This window comes from Hemibagrus wyckioides, linkage group LG15 (genome assembly GCF_019097595.1).
Source record: "Hemibagrus wyckioides isolate EC202008001 linkage group LG15, SWU_Hwy_1.0, whole genome shotgun sequence".
In the NCBI taxonomy this organism is placed as follows: domain Eukaryota; kingdom Metazoa; phylum Chordata; class Actinopteri; order Siluriformes; family Bagridae; genus Hemibagrus; species Hemibagrus wyckioides.
Genome location: NC_080724.1, coordinates 17,385,201 through 17,407,091, shown reverse-complemented (window position 1 = coordinate 17,407,091; position 21,891 = coordinate 17,385,201). Strand labels below are relative to the sequence as shown.

Below are 21,891 nucleotides of genomic sequence, written 5' to 3'. Positions count from 1 at the left end.
TCTATAAGGTTTCATAGCAAATCCTAAAAAAAAAAAAAAAAAAGAGTCCACACAAAGAGGCTCTTTTGCTCTCCTTCTAATGACTGAACACACTTCAGCCTGCCAAGTCCTGTCATTATTTATTTATTCAGTTCAGTCTTGGCTGAATAATTAAACACAGTGGATATGTCTGAGTCTATTTGCTTCAGAGATGACCTACTACATAGATCTGATTCTATAAAATCCACTCTTTCCAATACAACCTTTACAAAATAAATGCACCCAGCTGAAATGTTCTATAATTTTGCTTTTACTATTTTATTATTACATTGCCACAAACCATTTCACGTCCTCTTTGATATTAAATGCGTCCTGGGTACCATCCTTCGCGTGTAATTAACAACACGGATGCAGAAGCATCACTCGAAGGGGTTACACTGATGCTTTGGGTTATCTCGCGAGATCATAAGACAACCCAGCTCTAAGACACGCTGCATTGTGCGTTGTAGCCCTGTTATCGCGAGACTTGCGCGAGGCTATTGGACTTGTCCGGCGTCGCTGTCAGAGGTGAGTAGCTCAAAGGATTTAATTTAAACAAGATGGATATGATGGATTGAAACGCTGCATATTAACATACTCGCATGTTTTATACAATAGGATTATAAATAGCAGAAGAAAGGAGACTGAGGGGTCTGTGTGCACCTTACCGGCAGGCTGTTTAGGCCATTAGAGCTGTCATTGCACGGTATCAGGAAAGGTGTGAAATGTTTGGCGATTAATAATCTAAAAACTGGTTATCTACTGGGTGTAAAGGTGGTAACGTGTTAAAATGTCGACTAACAATAAACCGGCGTCATTTCTCTGAATAACAATGTCCTATCAAGCATTGTAGCATCATTTCTAAGAGCCTTTTATTACAGGAATAGCTTTAAAAACCTTTTAAATACAAAAAGAGCTACAGTCTCAGGAATAAATAGTCCCAAAATATTTATATATTTGCTTCTGACCATGGTGATGGCCAGAAGACTACTCCTTTTGTCCACTATTATTGTCCACGTTTCTAAATTATCTAGAAACGTGGATATACTGTATATTTTAATTGCTTTATGGTATATAAATGTGGGTTTTTTGGGGGGGGTACCATAAATCAGTGCTTCTGAAAGATGCTGATCCCCAGATCTGAGATTATTTTACATTTTGTTAAATGTAAGGAGACGTTCACATCCCATTATTATCAACGTTGTTATTTATTATCGAGTCCTCGTAGTTACTGTTTGACTGGTCACTTGAATTAAATGAACTTAATCCAAAGCTCAATGACAGAAAAATTAGTCGTCCTGTAGTCTCTAAGCTCTAAGACTACAACAAATAGCCAAACAATTATCGTAGACATTTTAAATAATGAGCCTAACATTTATAGTTGTATTATGTTCATTTATTAAATTAATTTTACAGTGAAAGTCATGCGTGACTGCACGATTATTAGGAAGCCTGCACTACATGTAAATATCCAGGTAAAAGATACATACAAAAAAGTCATCCTTTGAGTCTGAGTATATAGGCTATAATGTAGAGGCCAGATTCTGTTCTTGTTTTTCCATCCACTATATTTTCCATTCTAGTAACACAGCTAGCCTATCTAGTTACTGTCTGTCCTGTTAGATGAACATTTGAAGTAAAATCACAGCACTTGCGTTTTGTCAGCATATAATTCAACGCAAAAAGTGATGGACTTCAGTGTTCTTTAGTTTAAAGAAATAGCCTCAGAGCTCAGGCTCATCGTGGTGACACTCTTATGAGTCATATGAGGCTCACATTTTGGGTCATTTCTTACTGTAAAGATTAAGACAGCGAGTAATAATGTTACACTAAATCATTCCAGATGAGCTCACTGCTCTTTTCTTGCACTTCTGTTGCTATGGCGATCAGAAATGCTGCTGAAAAGGACCACGACTTGAAATGATTTGTGGCCTTACTTTATTGTTTTAGCATATTTACCCAGCCATATACTATCATCAGATATATGTGCAATTCCTTCTGTCTCGTCACGCTCGCAACGCTTTCAAGAAAAAGTACTGAAGCTTATTTCCAATTTCATGTCTTTAGGCATATAAACATCTTCCACACAAGGTTCTGCTTGCTTTAAATCAGTTGTACACAGAATGTAAAGTGTGCCTTCGTTTTTCTTCATCCTCTAGCAGGTTGTTGATGGCAGTAAATGGGGTCGTCTGTGTCCTGCTTGCACTCAAAGCTAACTTTGCCATTAAAGCTCTCTAACTACAAACCAAGATGTAGAGCTGACATCAGGAAAAATTGATGCCCAGAACACCACATTATAAAGTGTGGTCATCCCAGTTCAAGAAATAAAAGGTCTAACCAATGTAACCTTCTGCATGTACGTTCTTTATTCTGTCTTGCCATTTTGTGTTATGTCCAGTAAAATGATTTAGTAAAGAGGGTTTTATCTTTGGTTTTGAGTTTGAAATTCCTGCATAATGAGAAACAATCTTTAGTTAAAAATATCAGGACTGTTAAGCACTTTGCATAGTTTCATGATTTGCTCATTTTCAGTATCCATATGGGGGATACATGTTTTGCCTGGAGCTCCCTTGGTGTGAAGATCCACAGCAGTGTAAGACAATGGGCAGTTAAAGTTCCGAGTTAGTCCATGGACATTTGTGAGTTCCATTCCAAGGATTGACATTTTGACAGGAAGGAAACATGTTCTCTGTGTCACACATGGGGGAGAAATGCAACAGCAACACCTTATTAAACATGCATGTATATTATCTCTCCAAGGTCCAATCTTGTAGTTGTATCTGAGACCATGCAGCCTGTCAGATTGACCACAGAATGCAGACCACAGAATGTCCTCTATACTAAAGGCCTCCTCGTGCCTGTATGTCACAAACTGCTGAGTATGGAGACTCCTTCCATGAATACTAAACAAACATGGAAAATATTGTTTACAGAAAACCTCACCATATTAGCAATTTCTTAAATAAATAAGTTTAAATCACTATATCTGGAGCGTATGCCATACATGTCCATGTCTAACTACAGGAATGGTAATTAATGTTCATATAAATATAATAATAACTACTATCAGAGCATCTCTAATAGAAAATCTTTTCCATATTTAAGCACTCAACAGTGCTAGGGATCTAAGGATGAATTTTATTGTAAATGTAAGAACTTTTGTATTTTACTCGTTCTACCTAAATGCATTAAATCAGTAAGGCTCATTTTTAGTACTTTAGTGATGCACGGAAAACAAAAATCTACCATGAATATGCTTGTAATATATTTTCGAATTAAAAAAGCTTTCATTTGTCCAAACTTTTTCATGTGTCTAAAAGCAGACCTTTGTAGGTCTCCCTGTAATAAGGACAGTATTTGACATCTTATTTTAGCAGGACTGTGGCTCTACAAATGAATATTTGACATAAGCTCATGATTGCTATTTAGTGACTCTTCATCTGATATCTTTTTTCAAGGAAAGGCCAGCCAGCTGCCATGGGGAACATTTTTGGCAACCTCCTAAAGAGTCTCATAGGGAAAAAAGAGATGCGGATTTTGATGGTCGGCCTGGATGCAGCTGGGAAAACCACAATCCTGTACAAACTGAAGCTTGGAGAGATAGTCACAACGATTCCCACCATCGGTACATTCACTTCTCAGACAACATAATTATGGTCAATATTCGTTACACGCAGTATATCTGATTAATTAATAAATCTTTCAGGAATTAGAGTGGGTTTTTTTAAAGCAGAGATTCTCTTTAACATTTTTCAGGGTTTAATGTGGAGACTGTGGAGTACAAGAACATCAGTTTCACAGTGTGGGATGTCGGTGGTCAGGACAAAATCAGGCCTTTGTGGCGACATTACTTCCAAAACACACAGGGTGAGTTCATTGTACCTGCAGACCTCACATCATCTCTACAATCCCTGGAATAATCACCAAGAATAATCTACACCACTTTCTAATCATATTATATAAGCACTACTTGTGTGTGATAGAGCAACAGTGTGCTTTCTTTTTCATTATATATATATGCACATATGACATGTAATGCTTGTTGTGTATAACAATGTTAATAGAGCAAGGAAGAAGAGCATTCATACTTTGGCTAGGTTTAATTACAGCATCAGCTGAAAATGTGAAACATACATTACACTGACACTCTTGTTATCTACATGGTGTCATGTATCATTACTGTTAAAACATTTCTCATCTACAGGGTCATTTAAAATTATTATTTGAAGAAACACTGACAGTGTATTGTCTCTCTGTATTTGGTCAGGCCTGATCTTCGTGGTGGACAGTAATGACCGGGAGAGGGTGAATGAAGCTAGAGAAGAGCTGATGAGGATGCTAGCTGAAGATGAACTGAGAGATGCAGTGCTGCTGGTGTTTGCCAACAAGCAGGCAAGAGACTTTTCTCCTCTCACCTAGAGATGGCACTGTTCGAGTCCCAGACAAAACTATTTCAGGACTGTCAAAGTTTTCCTAGACATTTTTTTGTTCACGTTGCTCACAGGATGGCACAACATTAAACACATGGCATACAGATACAAATAGAAACAATTGAGAGGTTATTCTTTTATGCGAATACGAGCAAACCATCGCAGGGCAAAGGAACAGCACATTCCCGCACAATGTATTTACAGCATTCATTCTTTCATTCTTAGTAATTGTTGGTCAGGGTCATGTAGGTTTATATTTCGCTTCTATTGCAGGCAGGACAAAAACAAAAAGATTAACTGTGCAAACAGCATTCAAAATGAAACCAGCCATGAACTCAAACTATGTAGCTGAGGTTGAGGAATTGTCAGAGCCAGAATTCACACACCATGGTGACAGTGCTGCTGTTTGTACCTCTGTTTTTGTTTTGTTTTGTTTTTTTCTTTTTCTAAATTGTGCTGCTTTGTGCTTTATGCCACATCCACTTTGGGTTTAAATCAGATACAGATAGATGGAACACGAGACATTTATAGATATCGATATGTTTTATCACTATGCGTAAACCGACGCTGATCAAAATGATATGAAAGTTGATATTCATGTAAGCCATATTAGTACTCATCTCTCTGATTTTCACTTCATAGAAAATATATTTCTGTAAACAATTCCACCATATTCAGGTATATCACTAAAGTGGTTGCCCACCCACTTTAGTTCTGAAGATCCCTGATATCTTATTTGTTTCAAATATCAACTATCCCCGGACATTTACTCCTGTCTCACCCACTTTTCTCTTCACTCTGGTATCTAGGATCTGCCAAACGCCATGAACGCAGCAGAAATCACCGACAAACTCGGCCTCCACTCACTCCGCCACCGCAACTGGTACATCCAGGCCACTTGCGCCACCAGCGGCGACGGTCTGTACGAGGGCCTTGACTGGTTGGCCAACCAGCTGAAGAACAAGAAGTGAGGCGAATCTGTGGACAACTGAGCTGCAGCTCATCAGGGAGCACCAGTGGGGTTTCTTTTATTGTGTTTACAAAATGAGAATGAAGAGAGCAGGCGGGCTCAGAGTCTAGCTGCGTCGCCTGTACTTTTCACAAATTTGTAAAAATGTCACTTTTAATCCCCTTACTCCCATTCTGATGATTATATAATGATAGGAAATCAGTAGCACATCTCCATATCTTGTTTTTTTCTGTTTTGTCAATGGCAAGGAAGCCGGTTGAAGGATGTAGAAGTGAAGCGATTGAGTAAACAATAGTAAGAGATTACGCTGAATTTTGTTATTATTGTGGTATAGAGTCTGTAGTGTTAAATGCAGGTCATTTAAACTATTCTAATGTGCTGCCCTAATGGCTCAGAGGTCCTAGGTATTGTGGGGAAATAAATGACGTGAACATTCTTTCGGAGACCGATCCAAGAGTGCTAGACATGTTTCTATTTTATATGTTTTTGCTAGAGTAATGCTATTGAGGTTTTACAGTAACATTCTGTGTTTTATTAGCATTTAGATCTGTGGTGAAACAGTATTACCTTTTGACTGCTTTGCGTACATTGCCCTGCTCTGAGCGGGCCTCTGCGAATTTGTTGCACAGATAGAAGACCCGATCACTACATTACACATTTGTTATTGTTTCGTTTTTTGTTTGTTATTTATTTTTCTGCATGCAGACATTGACTAGACAGAATACAGTGGCTGCACATTTCTTGGCTCATCAGTTATATCTCCGTCGGAACAATGTGCTGTTTTTGCATGTTGCCTCTCTAGCATGGTAGTGTGTGTGCTCTGCTTTTCTCATTCAATCTGTTGCATGTGTTTATTAGATGCTGTGCATTAGACAAGAGTATAGCTCCCTGTAGCGCCATCAGTGGTCTAGATGTCCTTTGAGTTTGTTTGAAGCCACTGTATTTATATCTCTCATCATATATCGGTGGATGAGAAGAAGGCGTTTGAAAAGATATTTATCGTGTGCGCTTCTGATTCAAGCATTTTCTAAAGCATTATCCACAATTTCTGTAGTGTTGCTGAGATTTGAATGGTTTTAATCCATCTTTTTCACTCAGTAATGCTGTGTTATAACACAGCATCCCACAATACCTCAACTTGTCTCTCTTTGCTCGACTGTTTACTTCCTCACTGAACTGCCCACAAAGACGTGAGCTTCTGAACTCGTACTGCTGCCCCATTTCTTTCCACTAAAGCATTCTCAGCCATTCCACTCATGACACCACAAAACTGCATTTTCTTTATTTATTTATTAGTGATTTCTTTTCTTTCTTTTTTTTATTTGTACCAATTGTGCAAACCAGGTTAGAACCACTTACTAGTTCACATGTTGCAAAGATGATTGACTGCCATTAATACGATGTATCTACCTGTGTGAATATACCCAATCAATTATTGAACAAAACTGTCCAATAAACTATCTGTGACAAAAAAAAAGGAGTTATTATGGAGAAAGATTTCCATGAAACACAATATAAATTACAATATTTAATTATAATAATCATTGGTATGTAAATATTTTTACGTTTTTGCTAATGTAGAATACTGCATTTTAAAAACCTTTTAAATGCCTTTAAAAACTAGGGTGTAAAAGATATTTTTATTAATTGTCCACAAAAAAAAAAACATGACTCCAACGATATCTCAGAGATGTTTTTTGATTTTGCTTGTTTGTTTAATATATCATATTGCTCAGCCGTATGTTTTAGTGTTACTGCATTTATTATTTATCAGGTTATTTGTAGCATTCAGTTTGTGGGCTGTGGAGCTTGGTTAGCGTGTAATTTCATTCATCACTCATGGTTCAGTATTCAATTATAAAATGTGCCTCTTTTTATCATCATAACATCGTGTGACACCACAGAAAGCTATAAATCTTTTCTTAAAGTATGCTGCCATGGATACAGAAAGAGTAGCTATATACCTGCACTTCTCATTTCTTTTTAAACCTTTTTTAACTACACTCTCTGCCAACATTAATCACTAACTTGGAAAATTCTAGCAGTGGGAATTGTGAAAATCCTCTCACCAAGGTGCCCAGTGTCTCGCCTTCTCTGTTTTCCCTGGCTTATCCCACACACACACACACACACACTCACACACCTCCCTGCTTGCCCTCACAGTGTGTCTCCAGGGGTGTGACAGCAGTATGTGGGTCAGGGCAGCTCACTCCGGGCTGCCAGCCCCCGATGCCCCCTGCAGGCGGCGCACAATAGCGGCACCGCGGCGGGTGCCATTGCTGGGATTCCCTTTCGTAACCGGGGCGCTCTCGGCCAGGGCACAGACACACTGGCAGCAGTGCAGCAATCAATTCATCAATGCATGATGGGAGCGCGGGGTGCTGAAGCTCAGCCAGCCCACCCCCATAGCCAGACCCTGGCCACCAGCGCTGAGCCTGCGATACAGACCTGGAGTGGTATGTTAGTGCATGGAAATGCAGATCGTTTAGAGGGCAAGGGGGGCCAGCATGGAGCTGATTGCTCTAATAGTACTGCAATATTCCACTTTAACGATCGTTGAGGGTTAAAGAAGCAGGATGAATTAGCAGACATGGGGGTGAACGTGGTGGAAAGCACAAACTCAACTGATTCATTTGACAACAGGGTTGACAATATTTCAAAGTTGGTAGATGTATATTTTGTTAACAAGCTTAATTTAATGGTGTTAAAAAATCGGTAACATAAGATGTGACAAAGATCATTACATATTAACTGTCAAACCTGTCTTTTCCCCCCACAGTGCTTGATAGAGAAAAAAAAGCATCTTTCATTTGTACTTTTTGTAAAAGTTGAATTCAGATTTGATTTATTTTTGAAAATGTTTTATTTAAATTTAACGTCGCAAAAATGTTGTGTGCACAGCCATAAAAATGTATAAGAGATTACTGAAATTCTTAAGTTGCACAGAGTTCCGACAACAAAGGAAATAAAAAGCATTGGTAAAATAAAAAATAAAACACACTGTATGCTGTGTGGAAAAAAAAAAATCTCCATAATATAACCCTATACCTAACTCTACAGTCTGTTGTAAGAATTCTGGTATCAGGATTTATGTAATATTTGGTGTGTGAAACTGGAAATTAATTCAGGAGTACTTTTGGTAAAACTCCAGCTAGTGAACATGAACAGTTGAAAAACTATTAGTAATAAAATATTACACAATATTCAAACCACAATGAATTGCACATAAGATCTATTAAGGCATTTTGTGTGTATTCCATATAATATAACAGAAGGTCTACAACGTGCCAAAGGTAATATTGTAAGTGCTGTTAAAATGATCCACCGATCAGGCATAACCTTATGACCACCTGCCTAACATTGTGTTGGTCCCCCTTTTGCAGCCAAAACAGCCCTGACCCATCGAGGCATGGACTCCACTAGATTCCTGAAGGTGTGCTGCGGTTTCTGGCACGAAGATGTTAGCAGCAGGTCCTTTAAGACCTGGAGGCCCTACCTCACAATTTAGAGGACCTAAAGGATACTTACAGGAATTAAAGGATACTTTTGATAGATACTGACCACTGCACAACACAAGAGCTGCAGTTTTGGAGATGCTCTGATCCAGTCGTCTAGCCATCACAATCTGGCCCTTGTCAAACTCACTCAAATCCTTACTCTTTCCCATTTTTCCTGCTTCAACTTTGAGAACAAAATGTTCACTTCCTGTCTAATATATCCCACCCACTAACAGGTGCCATGATGAGGAGATAATCAGTGTTATTCACTTCATCTGTCAGTAGTCATAATGTTATGCCTGATCGGTGAATACTGCCATACTGATGGATAGATCTTTCAGGTCATGTGTTCTCAGTGGACTGCTATTTTAATGCCTATTGACAGAACTACAGTGCCAATAGCGCCATCTTGTGGACAGATTGGTGTATGACATACATCTTAAACACATTTTAAGGGGAAATTCTTTTTCATACTGTGGGAATATGACACATTATAAACCAGTTGATTGTTTATGGTATTTAAGCAGGGGTTTTTTTTGTTTTGTTTTGTTTTATTTTAATAACCAAAGACGAATCTTGAACTAGTGCACTAGCAACTTTTCTCCTAAGGACAACATGTCTTCAAGTCTTAATTGTCTTTATTCATGTTATTATAGAACATTTTTTAAATTATTAAGAAAATAACGATTAAAGATAATATGCTTAAACTGTATAAAGCCTTCCTGAAATTTACGGATAATATTAGAGAAATAGGTCTGACTTTTTTCTTTCTTTTTTTTTATCTAAAGGATTAATGTTTTTGGATACTTTGCTTCATTGAATATAGATTAAATAACTGATGTGATTTTAAAGAATGAAATAATACATGTACTTTTGTTCATTTCATTTGAACAATTGCTAAAAAGTTAATCACCATAAAAAGCTTTACAAGTTAATCCCTATTGGAGCCTAATAAATTTTTTAGCGATTTTATAGCGTAGCGTATGACCTCTCTTTAAATTTATAAGATTGTTTAATGTAAAAATGACAGACCTTATGTAAAAGACACTACAAAAAGAAAGCTATATTATTAATGCCGTGTATTCAGGGATGGTGAACTGGGCCCGTTAATCCGAAATGAAGCTAAACCCATATTGTTCCTTCTACTACAGACAGCGGTCGCTGCACGGACAGTGTTGACATGGATAACTCTCTACCGTCAATGTTTATATAGTAAACTGGATATAATTGTTGTTTTTTGCACTCCGTGCGTCACATTTCGGTGCAGTTTGCTTTAAATATTCACAAACCTCCATTTTTAACTAGCCAAAAATGCAAATATTACGAATGGAGCGCGTGGTAATATTTGTAAACTAGGCCTTGCGGCGCCTCGGGTTTTCCTACGGACTCAATACGGCATGACGCTCCCGGGCCTCGGACACCAGCGACACTCCACACTCGGTAAGACCCGACAGCGACTGCGCCTTCTTCGCGCTTTGTCTTTTGCAAGACCTTGACACCTATTGCTACTCCAATAATCGTTGCCGCGATAAAGCAATAGCATATACCGTGAGTTTCTGTAGCGTTAGTTTAAAAGTTGCACAGCTAACTTTAATGTGAAACATCAACTTAGCTAGCAGCGCGGCTAATTAATAGCTTAGCTTACGTCAGTGCGCAATGTTAGCCTGATAGCTAGCTGTGTCAGTTTCTTCGCCTTAGTATTTAGCTAACTAGAAAAGTATTTTAAGTATCATTAAACTAACCTATTGAATCCAATATAGATGTAACATTCAGATGCATGCGAATATATATATAAATATATACCGTGTAGTTAGCATATACTACTAGCGAGTGGCCAGAATGCTAATTGTTTGCTAGCCGGGTTCCCAGTATTTATTGTTTACAGTTTAGGCTAACGTAAGCGGGTTAGCTACTTAGGTCTATTTGTAGGTTAGATAAACAAGTATCCGTTTTAAAATATAAATGCATATAAACTTACTGCATTATAGTTTTGTTTTACGTTGTACTTGTTATTGCAGATTTTAATTGTTCTATTGATAGTTACCGTCCCGCGCGCGGTCTTGTTATAAGTCGGTTATTAATGAACACGACTGCTAGCTAGCACGAGTAGAAGTTAGAGTTTTGCACAACTTGTTCATTAAAATGGAAATATACAAATTGCAAATGCCTCAAGCGCGCAAAACGACGTCTGAAATGATCTTTTTAATAAGTCCGTTCTAATAAGAGGCTTCTGTGTGATTCAGTGAGGTTTGTAAAAGGAAAGCAGACAAACAGCTGATCAGCTCAGTGTTTTGGTTCCTTTTGCAGATGTGCTTGCGAGTGTAGGAAAGTGTGTAAATGATTTAATCATGCAGTACAGCTTGAGGGAGAACTGTGCGAACATGATCTTTAATGATGTCTCGTTACTTTCTCAACAGGTGCTAAATAGTGGCATTAGACGCTGAGGTCATCTAAACTGGTGGGGAGAAAACCCAGCTTTGTGATCTGCCTTCATTTGTGTAACACATTGCAGTGTATCTGACTCGATACAGTCAGTCTGAGGTGGGATATTGAAGTGGAACTGGATACACTGAAGTTCCACCGCTGAAAACATCGAATTTAAGGATTCTGGTGCTGAAATAGGCTATCCACATCTTCATCATGGCCTCGGTTCCAGTGTATTGCTTGTGCCGACTCCCTTATGATGTCACACGCTTCATGATCGAGTGTGATGTTTGTCAGGACTGGTTTCATGGAAGGTGGGTGACATGTTTTTAATTAATTCATCAGATATGTTCATCTGTATTAAGCATGTCTTACCGAAGTGTTGTTTTGGCTATAGCTGTGTTGGCGTGGAAGAAGATAAAGCAGCAGACATTGACCTGTACCACTGCCCTAACTGTCAAGTGACACATGGACCCTCTGTCAGTAAGTAGCTTGATTCCCCTGCCTGTTTTCTTTGCATAATTCACAAAAACACACACACTAATTCATTATTTCCGTTTCTTTTCTAGTGCGTAAGCGGCGTGGGGGTTCTAAGCAGGCAGATGGTTCAGGGAGCAGGAGAGATTCAGGGCGACCTGTGAAGACTGGGAGTGCTCAGTTTGTTCGTGAGTTGCGCAGCCGCACTTTCCCCAGGTAATTTATGCTCACTGCGTTACCCCTTATCCTGAGAAATCAAAGCAGGGATGAGCAAAAGTACACATTTTCAAAATAAATGATTTTCTGTATAATGGTGGCTGGCTTAAAGCCACAACCTGTGTGTGACAAGTTTTATCGTTGAATGAATTTCTAAATTATCAATATTGTAGCGTTAAAATATTTAACAATATCCACCAGCCTGAGGACAGTTTTTGGATTTTCTCCACAGAACAAGAGATGATGCAGATATAGTGTATTAAGTAAATAAATATATTATTATTATAAATATAGTTACAGATCAGCACTGCTCTCTCACCATAGAGTGAGTAATAACTAAAGAAACTGATAAAGAAAGTGATTTTGTGTGTTTTAGTGCTGATGAGGTCCTGCTGAAGCCAACAGGAGCCCAGCTCACAGTGGACTTTCTGGAGGAGCGCTCCTTCAGTGTTCCAGTGCTTGTCTTGAGGCGGGATGGGTTAGGAATGAGTCTGCCTCCTCCATCATTCTCTGTGTCTGATGTTGAGCACTTCATTGGTAATTAGCCTTAGTCAGTCCAGTGCTGTTAACTGATGTCAGATAAGCTATATGGCCATTTTATGAAATGTTGCTCATGCGCGTTCTATTGTAGGAAGCGATAAAGAAATCGATGTGATTGACGTAATACGTCAGGCAGACCTGAAGATGAAACTTGGGGATTTTGTCGAGTACTATAATAGCACCAACCGCGACAGAGTGCTCAATGTGATAAGCCTGGAGTTTTCAGATACCAGGTATGGAAATTTCTTTGGTATTTCTGGAAATTCATGATGTATATTTATACACTTAATAATATGTATACTTATATTAAATTATATTTATAGTTTGTGTACAATTAGGTGCCGTTTAAATAATCACTTTTGCCCGGAACCTCATATTTATTTGTGTTCTAGGTTGTCTAACCTTGTAGAGACCCCAAAGATTGTGAGGAAACTATCATGGGTGGAAAACCTCTGGCCAGAAGAGTCTGTGTTTGAGAGGCCAAATGTGCAGAAGTACTGTCTGATGGGGGTGAAGGATAGCTACACTGACTTCCACATTGATTTCGGAGGAACTTCGGTGTGGTACCATGTACTGCGGGTGAGGCCCATTAGATTTTCAAGCCTTAGAGCAGTTCAGGTGTTCCTAAAAATAGTTTTAAAGTGATTTAAAGAATTGCTGTGTGTTTTTGTGTTTCAGGGTGAGAAGATTTTCTACCTGATCCGTCCGACTCCTGCTAACCTGGCACTGTTTGAGCGCTGGAGCTCCTCTTCCAATCAGAATGAGCTCTTCTTTGGGGACCAAGTGGACATGTGCTACAAGTGCTCACTTAAGCAAGGAAACACTCTGTTTATTCCGACTGGTATAACGCATTCTTTTACTGTGTAATTTAGTGTGACTGCTGATCTGTGGACATTTTCTAATTAATGCAGTTGTTCAGTTCTTCAGTAGAAACTTTTATGTAGGCTCAAAGCTATAAACAGTGTAACCGAGCTTGCTTTTTCATCAACACATTAAATAGAAATAGTTTTCTGATGCAATATAGCAGTGTGCTGACATTATCACCTCAGTGTTAAATAGGAAAGGTTTTTATACGATGTCTTGATATTTTGTCTTCCATCAGGATGGATCCATGCAGTTCTTACTCCAGTTGACTGCCTGGCATTTGGTGGAAATTTTCTTCACAGCCTCAACATCGACATGCAGCTTCGGTAAGGTGTTAATGTAGCTCACTGAAGAATTTAGTTGGCTAAACTACTGTTAATAACATGATTTAACATATGTAATCAACGTCTGGTGTTATTTTATTTCTTTCCCAGAGCATATGAAATAGAGAAGAGACTCAGCACAGCAGACTTGTTTAAGTTTCCTAACTTTGAAACTGTGTGCTGGTATGTTGGCAAGCACCTCCTTGATACTTTCAGAGGTAAGACATTGCAGAAATATGTTAAATATCTGTTAAGACAAACGTATATAGAGCACTGCCTTTCCCTGCTGGATATATTACAGCAAAAATAAACTAAAGGGGATGATTTCTACTGTAGTCATTTGAGCAAGTGAACCATTTAAGAAGCTGAACCAGTTCCATCGAATAGTTGTCCTTATATTGCTGTTGTTGTTATTAAGGTCTGAGGGAAAATCGACGGCATCCTGCCTCTTACCTGGTCAATGGAGCCAAGGCGCTTAATAATGCTTTCAGAAGTTGGACTCGCAAAGAGGTGATCAGTCACTTTAAACTGATTTATTTGTTTAATTTTTATTACTAGGCTTATAAATTGAAGAACTCCACTACACCACACATCCATCAATCCAATAAATCTTTACTCAGTGCCTGTGGCGTAGTTCCACAATCACAAATTGACACTGTTGCCCAAAACACAGGTGAAGCTATAAAGTTAACACTCACTTATTCTCAACCACCAAAAAAGATCAGTGTTCAGCAGGCTGTTATAGTATTGTTAGCATTTTTAAATGAGCATCAATTTTTTTTAGACAAACAGATTGACTTTGATTGACAGCGGTATTTGTTTCTGTTACTGTTTTCTCATCAAGTCCTTGGCTGAGCATGAAGATGAGATTCCAGAAACCATTAATACCCAACAACTGGTAAAGGACCTGGCTAAAGAGATACGACTTGTAGAGGTGAGGATCACTCAGTGTTTGGTTAATGTGGAGTTTAAATGCTTGATTTTTTTTCCCCCACCTTGAATTAAGAACAGATTGAAAATGTTTTAAAATCTCTTGACAGGACATCTTCCAGCAGAATATAAACAGGAGTGGGGCTCCCTTCGGTGGATCACAGGCCCTTCCGCCTGCTCACCCAAAACCTCCATTAACCACTCCTCTCAACCCTGGCAGACCTCCGGGTAAAAAAAGAGGCCCTAAACCCAAGGAAGGACCCGGTGGTGGAGGCATAGGACCTCCGGGGGTCAAGAAAAAAGGCCAGAAAGGGAAGGAGATGAAGATGGAGGCAGGAGAACTGGATCTGCTTGAGATTCATACTAAACACACCCTGAAGAAATTTCAACCAGGAAATAAATCGAAAAACAAGAGCAAGGTAGAATCCAAATCATGTACAAAACAGACCTAGAGAGACTTTAACAAACATCTTCAGATGTCCTGTAGGTTGTCAGTTTTTCAATGTTTCTTCTTTCCCCCCAAAAGATGGACCTGCCAGGTGCCTGTGTAGAAGAGTTTGAAGGGAAAATAAATAAGAGCAAGCTTAAACTTGTTCTCACCAATGGGAAGATCCAAGGGTAGGACTGGACTTTTATGTACATCTCTATCTCTTTTGCACTGCTTTCTATTCTATAACTTTCTCATTTTTTGTTCTTTTAGGAAGAAGGGAGGTTGCTCTCGCAACACAAATGGAGCAGGACGTACTGCTCAGTTCCAGCCTCTAACCAGCAGCTCAGCTCTTTCATCAGACTTTGATTCTGAAGACGAGCTTCAAATAGACGAAAGTCCTCCTCCTCGCCGCAGGCCAGTTGTACCCACCAAAAAGAAACTGGCTGGTAGGATAATGTGTTTTTATTTTTGATTATTATGATACAATTATTTCTGTTTATCTAGCACATGTTTGGTGTCCAAGTATAAAGCAATATTTTTCTGCAGTAGGTCTTCCCAGGAAACTACCACGAGCAAAACCATGCTCAGATCCACACCGCGTCAGAGAGCCCGGGGAGGTGGATTTTGACATCGAGGTAAACCTTAGCTCAGTCCTTTTGCATAAGATATTCCATAACATGGTAAACCTGCAATAGAGATATTACCTGGAGTAAATCTTTTGTTGTGTCACTCAGGAGGATTACACCACAGATGAAGAGATGCTCACTGTGCAAGGATTAAAGGCAGGAGCAGGTGGCATCTTGGACTTGCTTAAGGCTAGCAAACAGGTAGCTGGCTTGGACCACGCTGTCAGGTACAGAATATAACTATAGATTTTACACACTAATGCAGTTTTATTTTGTAAAATGAGATCCAAAAATTACTACAGAGCTGTTCCTTGTGCATTTAAGCTTCTACAAAACAGTATTATATTATAAAATACATGATTGATTTTATAATATTTATTTAAATATGAACATGAGAGAACAAATATATAAAATGAACGTTTGTTGGTAACAGTAGTACTGGACGATATCTAACAATGCTTAGAATCTAATGTTATGTTAAATAAAATTGTCTGTAATAGGTTACAGTAATTGTGACGGTAACCTGTGTCTCATTAATCATGCTGGTGTCCTGTTTTCCTATTGGTATCTCATCCCCAAATATCAATACTCTGAATGATAAACCACCAACAATTCACCAAGTGATTTAAAATAAATTTCACCACAGTTTGGTGTACCAGAAGCTTTTGTGTAAGCATTTGAAGGGTGGGAACTAAATGCAAACTGATTAAATGATGTCACTGTTTCTTTCTTTTTTTTGTGACTTGAAGTGAGGAAGCACCAGCCTCTCCTAGCACCCGTGATGCCATCCAGGGCATGCTATCCATGGCCAATCCGCCGTCTTCTTCTTCTTCTTCATCCTCTTCTTCTTCTTCTCCCTCGTCCTCTCCTTTGTCTTTGTCTGGAGGGGGCGAAAGGATGGCAACAATAAAGGATAAATCCAGGAGGGCCATGTGGGTTGGTGGTGCAGAGAAGAAGAGTGAGAAGAAGGCGATCATTCAAAGGCCAGGCAAGCGGCCCATCAAACGGCCTGCCAGACACCTCAGTGATGACGACAGTCCTGATGAGCAGGAGACACTGGGAACCTGTTTTAAAGACTCTGATTATGGTGGGTACAGACCTCCAAAGTACACTCCTTCTTTTGTTTAGATTCTATCTGATGACAAAAAAATGCAAGAATTCAGCACTTCTACTTGATATATTGTGCAGACAAGTGATATTACTAGTGTGAAATCTGGACTGAATTAATCCTCATTAATGCTCACGAATTGAAGAGTATAGTGTTGTGGTTGTAGCATTGTTTCTGGTGTTGTATAGGCTTTTTTATCTTCGTCACATACGGATACTCGTGTACTGCAGTGTTCGCATTCATAACAGCCTTTCTGATTCCTGTTTCAATTGTTTCATTTGACTTCCTTTTCTGTAAACGCTTTTATATTCTTTCTTTAGTGTACCCTTCATTAGAGTCAGATGAGGAAGAACACACACTGAAGTCCAAAATGAAGAGAAAGAGAAACTGGGATGATACACCCTGGAGTCCTAAAGGTACTAGACTGCAATAATAACAATAGTATGTTTTATAATTGTATTAGGATTTTCTTCTAGCTGCACAAGATTACACGTAATTTGACATGATTTTTGTTTGCTGCTTCCTTGATATCAGCTCGCGTGACTCCCACCCTACCTAAGCAGGAGCGGCCAGTCAGGGAGGGGGCCCGAGTCGCATCTGTTGAGACTGGGCTTGCTGCTGCTGCTGCCAAACTGGCACAACAGGTGAGCACAAAGCAGCCAAGCAGGCACTGGATTTACAAATCAAATGCTGTATACTGATTTTCTTTCTTTGATTTTAGGAGCAACAGAAGACTACAACAAAGAGAAAATACACAAAAAAGAAGATTCCTCAAGAGAAAGGGCAGTCAGTAGCATCCCATCTCCAGATACAGCCAGACTCAATGTCACCACCGCTGCCCCCCGAGCCTCTGGTGGACTGCATCACAGAGGAGAGGAGAGGAGAGACGTACTCGGCCAGCCTGCTGGACCATGAATACACAGCAGGTCCAGGCCCGTTTGGCCCAGGTGGCCCCAGAGGGAGTGCCGCCATGGCTCCGGGCGTTTTCCTCACCTCAAGACGACCCTCTCTCTCTCCGCAGAACAGCAGCAGCTATTCCCCTTCTGCACCCTCACCTGCTGGGATGGCAAGTCCTGGGGCTGCTGGGGTAGCACAAGGTAAACAGAGTTCAAATCTGAGCGATGCAAGACTGCCACTAATGGGCCCATGAGAAATGAGAAGTCCTTCCTGATAACATGTAAATGTAATCAGGACTCATTTTAAAGTCCTTTTGGATAAAAGTGCCTGAAATTCAAACTAGTGGAAAATAATGCAAATAATCATTCTCTCTCCCTGCAGGGAAACGCCCAAAGAAAGGACTTGCCACAGCTAAACAGAGACTGGGAAAGATTTTGAAAATACACCGCAATGGCAAACTTCTTCTGTAGAGATCACTGGGAAAGGTGAGATGTGGTGATGTTCTCAGGAGGAGAAGAAGGAGAGCAAAGGGACAAACATGGAGGAAAAGGGGGAAGAAAAACAGCTGAAGGATAATGTTGGAGAACAAAGAACAGACTGATTTTTTTTTTTTTTTTTTTTTTTTTTTTTAAATATTATAATTGTGACTTGTTTCATGTAAAATACTCTGTTCAACATTTGTAAGCTCAATACCTCTTTTTAGCGCGCATTTTATTACCCTTTTATTTAACATATTAGCCTTTGTTTGTCAACATTTAATGAATTATTACAAATATTCATTCTGAAAAAGAAGTAGAAGCACTTCAGGGGTTAGTGTGTATATGGCTTCAGTCTTTATTGCTGTAATATGGGTTACTTTTGGGTTACATAACTGCTATGTAAAATGAGTGAATTGGTGGAAATGAGACCTCTAATTGTGCAAGGTTCTATTTTACAGTGGACTAAACAGCTGTGAGTCAAAGTACAGTGAAATTTGGGGAAAGGGGACTGTGATTTAAAAGGAAGTGCAGCATTTTCATGTAATGAGGCAAGTAATTAAACGGATAACATATAAGGCAGGATTAACTACCTTTTTTTTTTTTTTTTTTTACCTGTGATACAATTTAACCATTCCAAATTTCTCAATTCAGTCATTCATTCAGAACCACACTGGATCTGTAGAGTAGTTGGATATTATGAGGAACCCTACGGTAGCAATGAGTCCTAAAAACTGCATCAGGGCTGAGGATTGGTCTGATCTTTTTATCTGCAAAAGCCTGTGAGACTGCTGGTTTTTAATTCCAGCCAAATAAGTCGCACACTAATAGTCATCTGAGGTCCACGGTTGATTATGTGTAAAGCAGAGAAATCTGTTGACTACCATTCACTTCTGGCCATGAAGAGTTAAATTTAGAAAAGGTGAATTTTAAAAACACACACATTAAATATCTCCTATATAGCTATCTCTTTGCCTCGAACAAAGATGTTTGATGTTAAAATGTTGTGGCTGGGAGACTGACTGAGAGATACGGTGGTTCTTGGATAACTTTATAACAACGAGCAGAAGCATCAAAGAGCTAGTTATCACTTACCAGTGGTGGTCTGTTTTTTTTTACTGCGTATTATCCTTCTATTTTGGTCTCATTCAAGAACATGTGTTATGATTTGGACATCTTAGTGCTAGTAAAGCTCTATAATGACTAGACTTGTACAAAAGCCTTCACAAATCCTTTTAAACATTAGTCTAAGTTTTATTTTGTTACCCGTGTTGACTTTTAAATACATTTATTGTAAGTGTCCTATACATCGTCAATACATCATCTCCTGACCACGCCAAGCATTTTCAGCTTTTGCTTTGCAATTCTGGGTTGAAATTTGTTGTCTTTTGCTCACGTAGACAGGACGGTAATTGAGCGATTAAGGGATCTTGTCATGTTTGATGTCTGGATTATCCAAACATAATATCTCACTGTGAATGTTGTTCTCCTGCACGAGAATCCTTCACGGAGTCGTCGGTGCACATAACGTGTATAGATAAGGTCGATAGTTGTATTCAATAGTGTCACTTGGTAGCAGCTGATTTGCCATGATCTTATAACGAACAGGAAGTCATTCTACCCTCAGCACCTTGTAATGCTTTTAGTTCGAGTGCTCGCTTCTCACTGCTTGCTCCCATGTTTTAACACAGTCATGTAATGCATTTCTACTGATAATGGATGACAGCTTTGTAAATATATCTATTTTTAGTCACTCAGCGCAGACCGTAGGACGTCTTGATGTCTTGTTCTTAGGGTTCACCTGTTTGCATTCATGTATTTAAATGTAGTGTCTACTGGCTGATTTCAGCAGGAGTGGTGTGGTACATTCTAGTAAAATGGTAATGCATCTAATACTGAATTAGGCTAGGTGTGATGAGGAAGGCTTGAGGCTTAGTGTACATACATCGGTGTAATTTTGTTATAGTTACAGTTGAAAGGTTTGTTGCATTGAAATCTTTCTTAACATATCTTGTACAAAGATACCTAAATGTCTTGGGGGGTGGGGGGGTGTGTGTGAGATAGTTTAACTGCATCTGTTTAGTCATTTTTATTTGTATAGGATAAATATGTTATTAGTTTTGGTTTCGTTGGAAGGTGATGATGAAGTTAATGTGTTCATAATGTTGCTAGTTTACGTTTTCATTTCCTGCTCTCTGCATTACAAATGTAAACTCTTGAGTCAGTATGTTTTTTTTGTTTGTTTGTTTTTTTTTTTTTTTTGCTTTTTAATATTCAGATGAATAGAATCGTTTCTTAGTAAATCCGATTATTATGGATATTTGGCGAATATGGCTGTAAAGATGGAAAATACCAATGAGATAAGGACCTTGAATGAATTGCCCTCTACCATGTTCAAATTTTATCATGCGATGAATGTTATTAAAGTGATATTAAAAAAGGACTGTACTTTAAAAAAAAAAAAAAAAAATGAATGAAAAGCAAATGGGTGAGCAGCCCAGTGAATCGGAGAAATATTCTTTTGTTGCATTTGTTTTTTTTTTTCCCTGTTGGCCTTTTTAACGTCGGTTCAGTTTTCCATTTGTATTTTAGTCCGTTGCTTTCTTTTTAATCTGTCCGTCACCTTTCCCCGGTTTTTTTCTATGTCTGTCTTGAGGAAAAAACACAGTTTCTCTCAGGGTTCATTTTCTATTTCTAACATTTACTTGGAATACATTTAAAAAAAAAACAAAAAAAAAAACCTGTTCAAAACAAAAAAATAAATGTCACACACACGGTCACCACTTTAAAGCAGACGCAAGTTGAATCCACTGCATATTATTGGAAATTAGACACATTTGACCTTGTCCTTGCCAGCTGTTGTACATTATGATCTGGTTTTGTTTTTGTTTGTTTTTTTGGAAGGTTGATTTTTCTTTTTTTTCTTTTTTCCAAATGAACTCAATTAAAGAATATTTTTTAAAGTTGTAGGCTTCTGCTTGCGATTTATTTACTTTTGCATGCTTGTTCTGTGTGGGAGAGTGGAAAACAGGTTCAATCCTGTGCATGGGTTTCCTCTGGGTGCTCTGGTTACCTCCCTATTTCAGAAAACATGCTTGGAGGAGGATTGGCTACTCTAAATTGCCCCAAGTGGGGTGTGTGAGTGAATGAGACTTTGTATGCATGGTGCCCTGCAATGGTCTGGTGTCCATTTTCCGCTGTGTCTCTGCCTCACACACACTGTTCCAGTGAATCCGTCATGACCTGATACGCGTGAAGCATTTAGTGCAGATCATCATATAAAATCTCACTGAAGGGCAGATCTGTTATTATCGTTGTTGTGAGCAGAAGTTTTTATTAAATTATGTGAGGGTATAGAGTAATACCCAGTAATAATATAGTACTGCACAGAATTGGATCTTATGTCATTGTGTGCTTTAGAATTGCGATTTCACCCATCTTCTCTCCCTTGTGTACAAAGTAAGCTTCATGAAGACACGGTTTGTGGAAGAACTGGAGTGTCCAGCATATAGCCCTGACCTGACTGAACACCTTCAGGATGAACTGAATCGCCCAAGACCTCCTCGCCTGACACCAGCACCTGTCTTCACTATATTTATGTGGCTGAAAGAACAAAAATCCCATCAGACAAACTTTCTAGAAGAGAAAATAGGGTTCAACAAGCA

General features: G+C 38.9%; 2 protein-coding genes across 4 annotated transcripts; both read left to right on the top strand.

Annotated features, from left to right (window-relative positions):
* The first annotated feature begins 414 nt into the window (after positions 1-414).
* Positions 415-6,910, top strand: arf3a (ADP-ribosylation factor 3a). Its single transcript, XM_058410761.1, has 5 exons — positions 415-546; positions 3,477-3,643; positions 3,775-3,885; positions 4,286-4,410; positions 5,258-6,910. Exons 2-5 carry the CDS (start codon positions 3,496-3,498, stop codon positions 5,417-5,419), a joined length of 546 nt encoding a protein of 181 aa, XP_058266744.1. The 5' UTR covers positions 415-546; positions 3,477-3,495; the 3' UTR covers positions 5,420-6,910.
* A 3,143-nt stretch (positions 6,911-10,053) lies between these two features.
* On the top strand, positions 10,054-21,190 carry phf8 (PHD finger protein 8). Of its 3 annotated transcripts, none has more exons than XM_058410252.1 (22): positions 10,054-10,355; positions 11,333-11,653; positions 11,737-11,822; positions 11,909-12,032; positions 12,409-12,569; positions 12,664-12,805; positions 12,965-13,151; positions 13,251-13,413; positions 13,675-13,762; positions 13,871-13,977; positions 14,178-14,269; positions 14,604-14,693; positions 14,800-15,108; positions 15,216-15,307; positions 15,390-15,565; positions 15,669-15,754; positions 15,854-15,972; positions 16,495-16,832; positions 17,174-17,269; positions 17,388-17,497; positions 17,575-17,950; positions 18,132-21,190. In XM_058410252.1, the coding sequence occupies exons 2-22, from the start codon at positions 11,556-11,558 to the stop codon at positions 18,218-18,220; spliced, it is 3,129 nt and encodes a 1,042-aa protein (XP_058266235.1). In that variant the 5' UTR covers positions 10,054-10,355; positions 11,333-11,555; the 3' UTR covers positions 18,221-21,190. The 3 variants fall into 3 exon arrangements, with proteins under 3 accessions (XP_058266235.1, XP_058266234.1, XP_058266236.1); XM_058410251.1 differs by having other exon boundaries at positions 15,666-15,754; XM_058410253.1 differs by lacking the exons at positions 10,054-10,355; positions 11,333-11,653; positions 11,737-11,822 and adding an exon at positions 12,265-12,295 and having other exon boundaries at positions 11,923-12,032; positions 15,666-15,754.
* The last annotated feature ends 701 nt before the right edge of the window (positions 21,191-21,891 follow it).

Bases quoted from the DNA above. Each gene is read 5' to 3' on its own strand.
- arf3a (XM_058410761.1), top strand. From the start codon at position 3,496: ATGGGGAACATTTTTGGCAACCTCCTAAAGAGTCTCATAGGGAAAAAA. The intron at 3,644-3,774 runs GTACATTCACTT...AACATTTTTCAG, and splicing joins CACAACGATTCCCACCATCG to GGTTTAATGTGGAGACTGTG. The intron at 4,411-5,257 runs GCAAGAGACTTT...TCTGGTATCTAG, and splicing joins TGGTGTTTGCCAACAAGCAG to GATCTGCCAAACGCCATGAA.
- phf8 (XM_058410251.1), top strand. From the start codon at position 11,556: ATGGCCTCGGTTCCAGTGTATTGCTTGTGCCGACTCCCTTATGATGTC. The intron at 13,978-14,177 runs GTAAGACATTGC...GTTGTTATTAAG, and splicing joins CCTCCTTGATACTTTCAGAG to GTCTGAGGGAAAATCGACGG. The intron at 15,566-15,665 runs GTAGGATAATGT...ATTTTTCTGCAG, and splicing joins CACCAAAAAGAAACTGGCTG to TAGGTCTTCCCAGGAAACTA.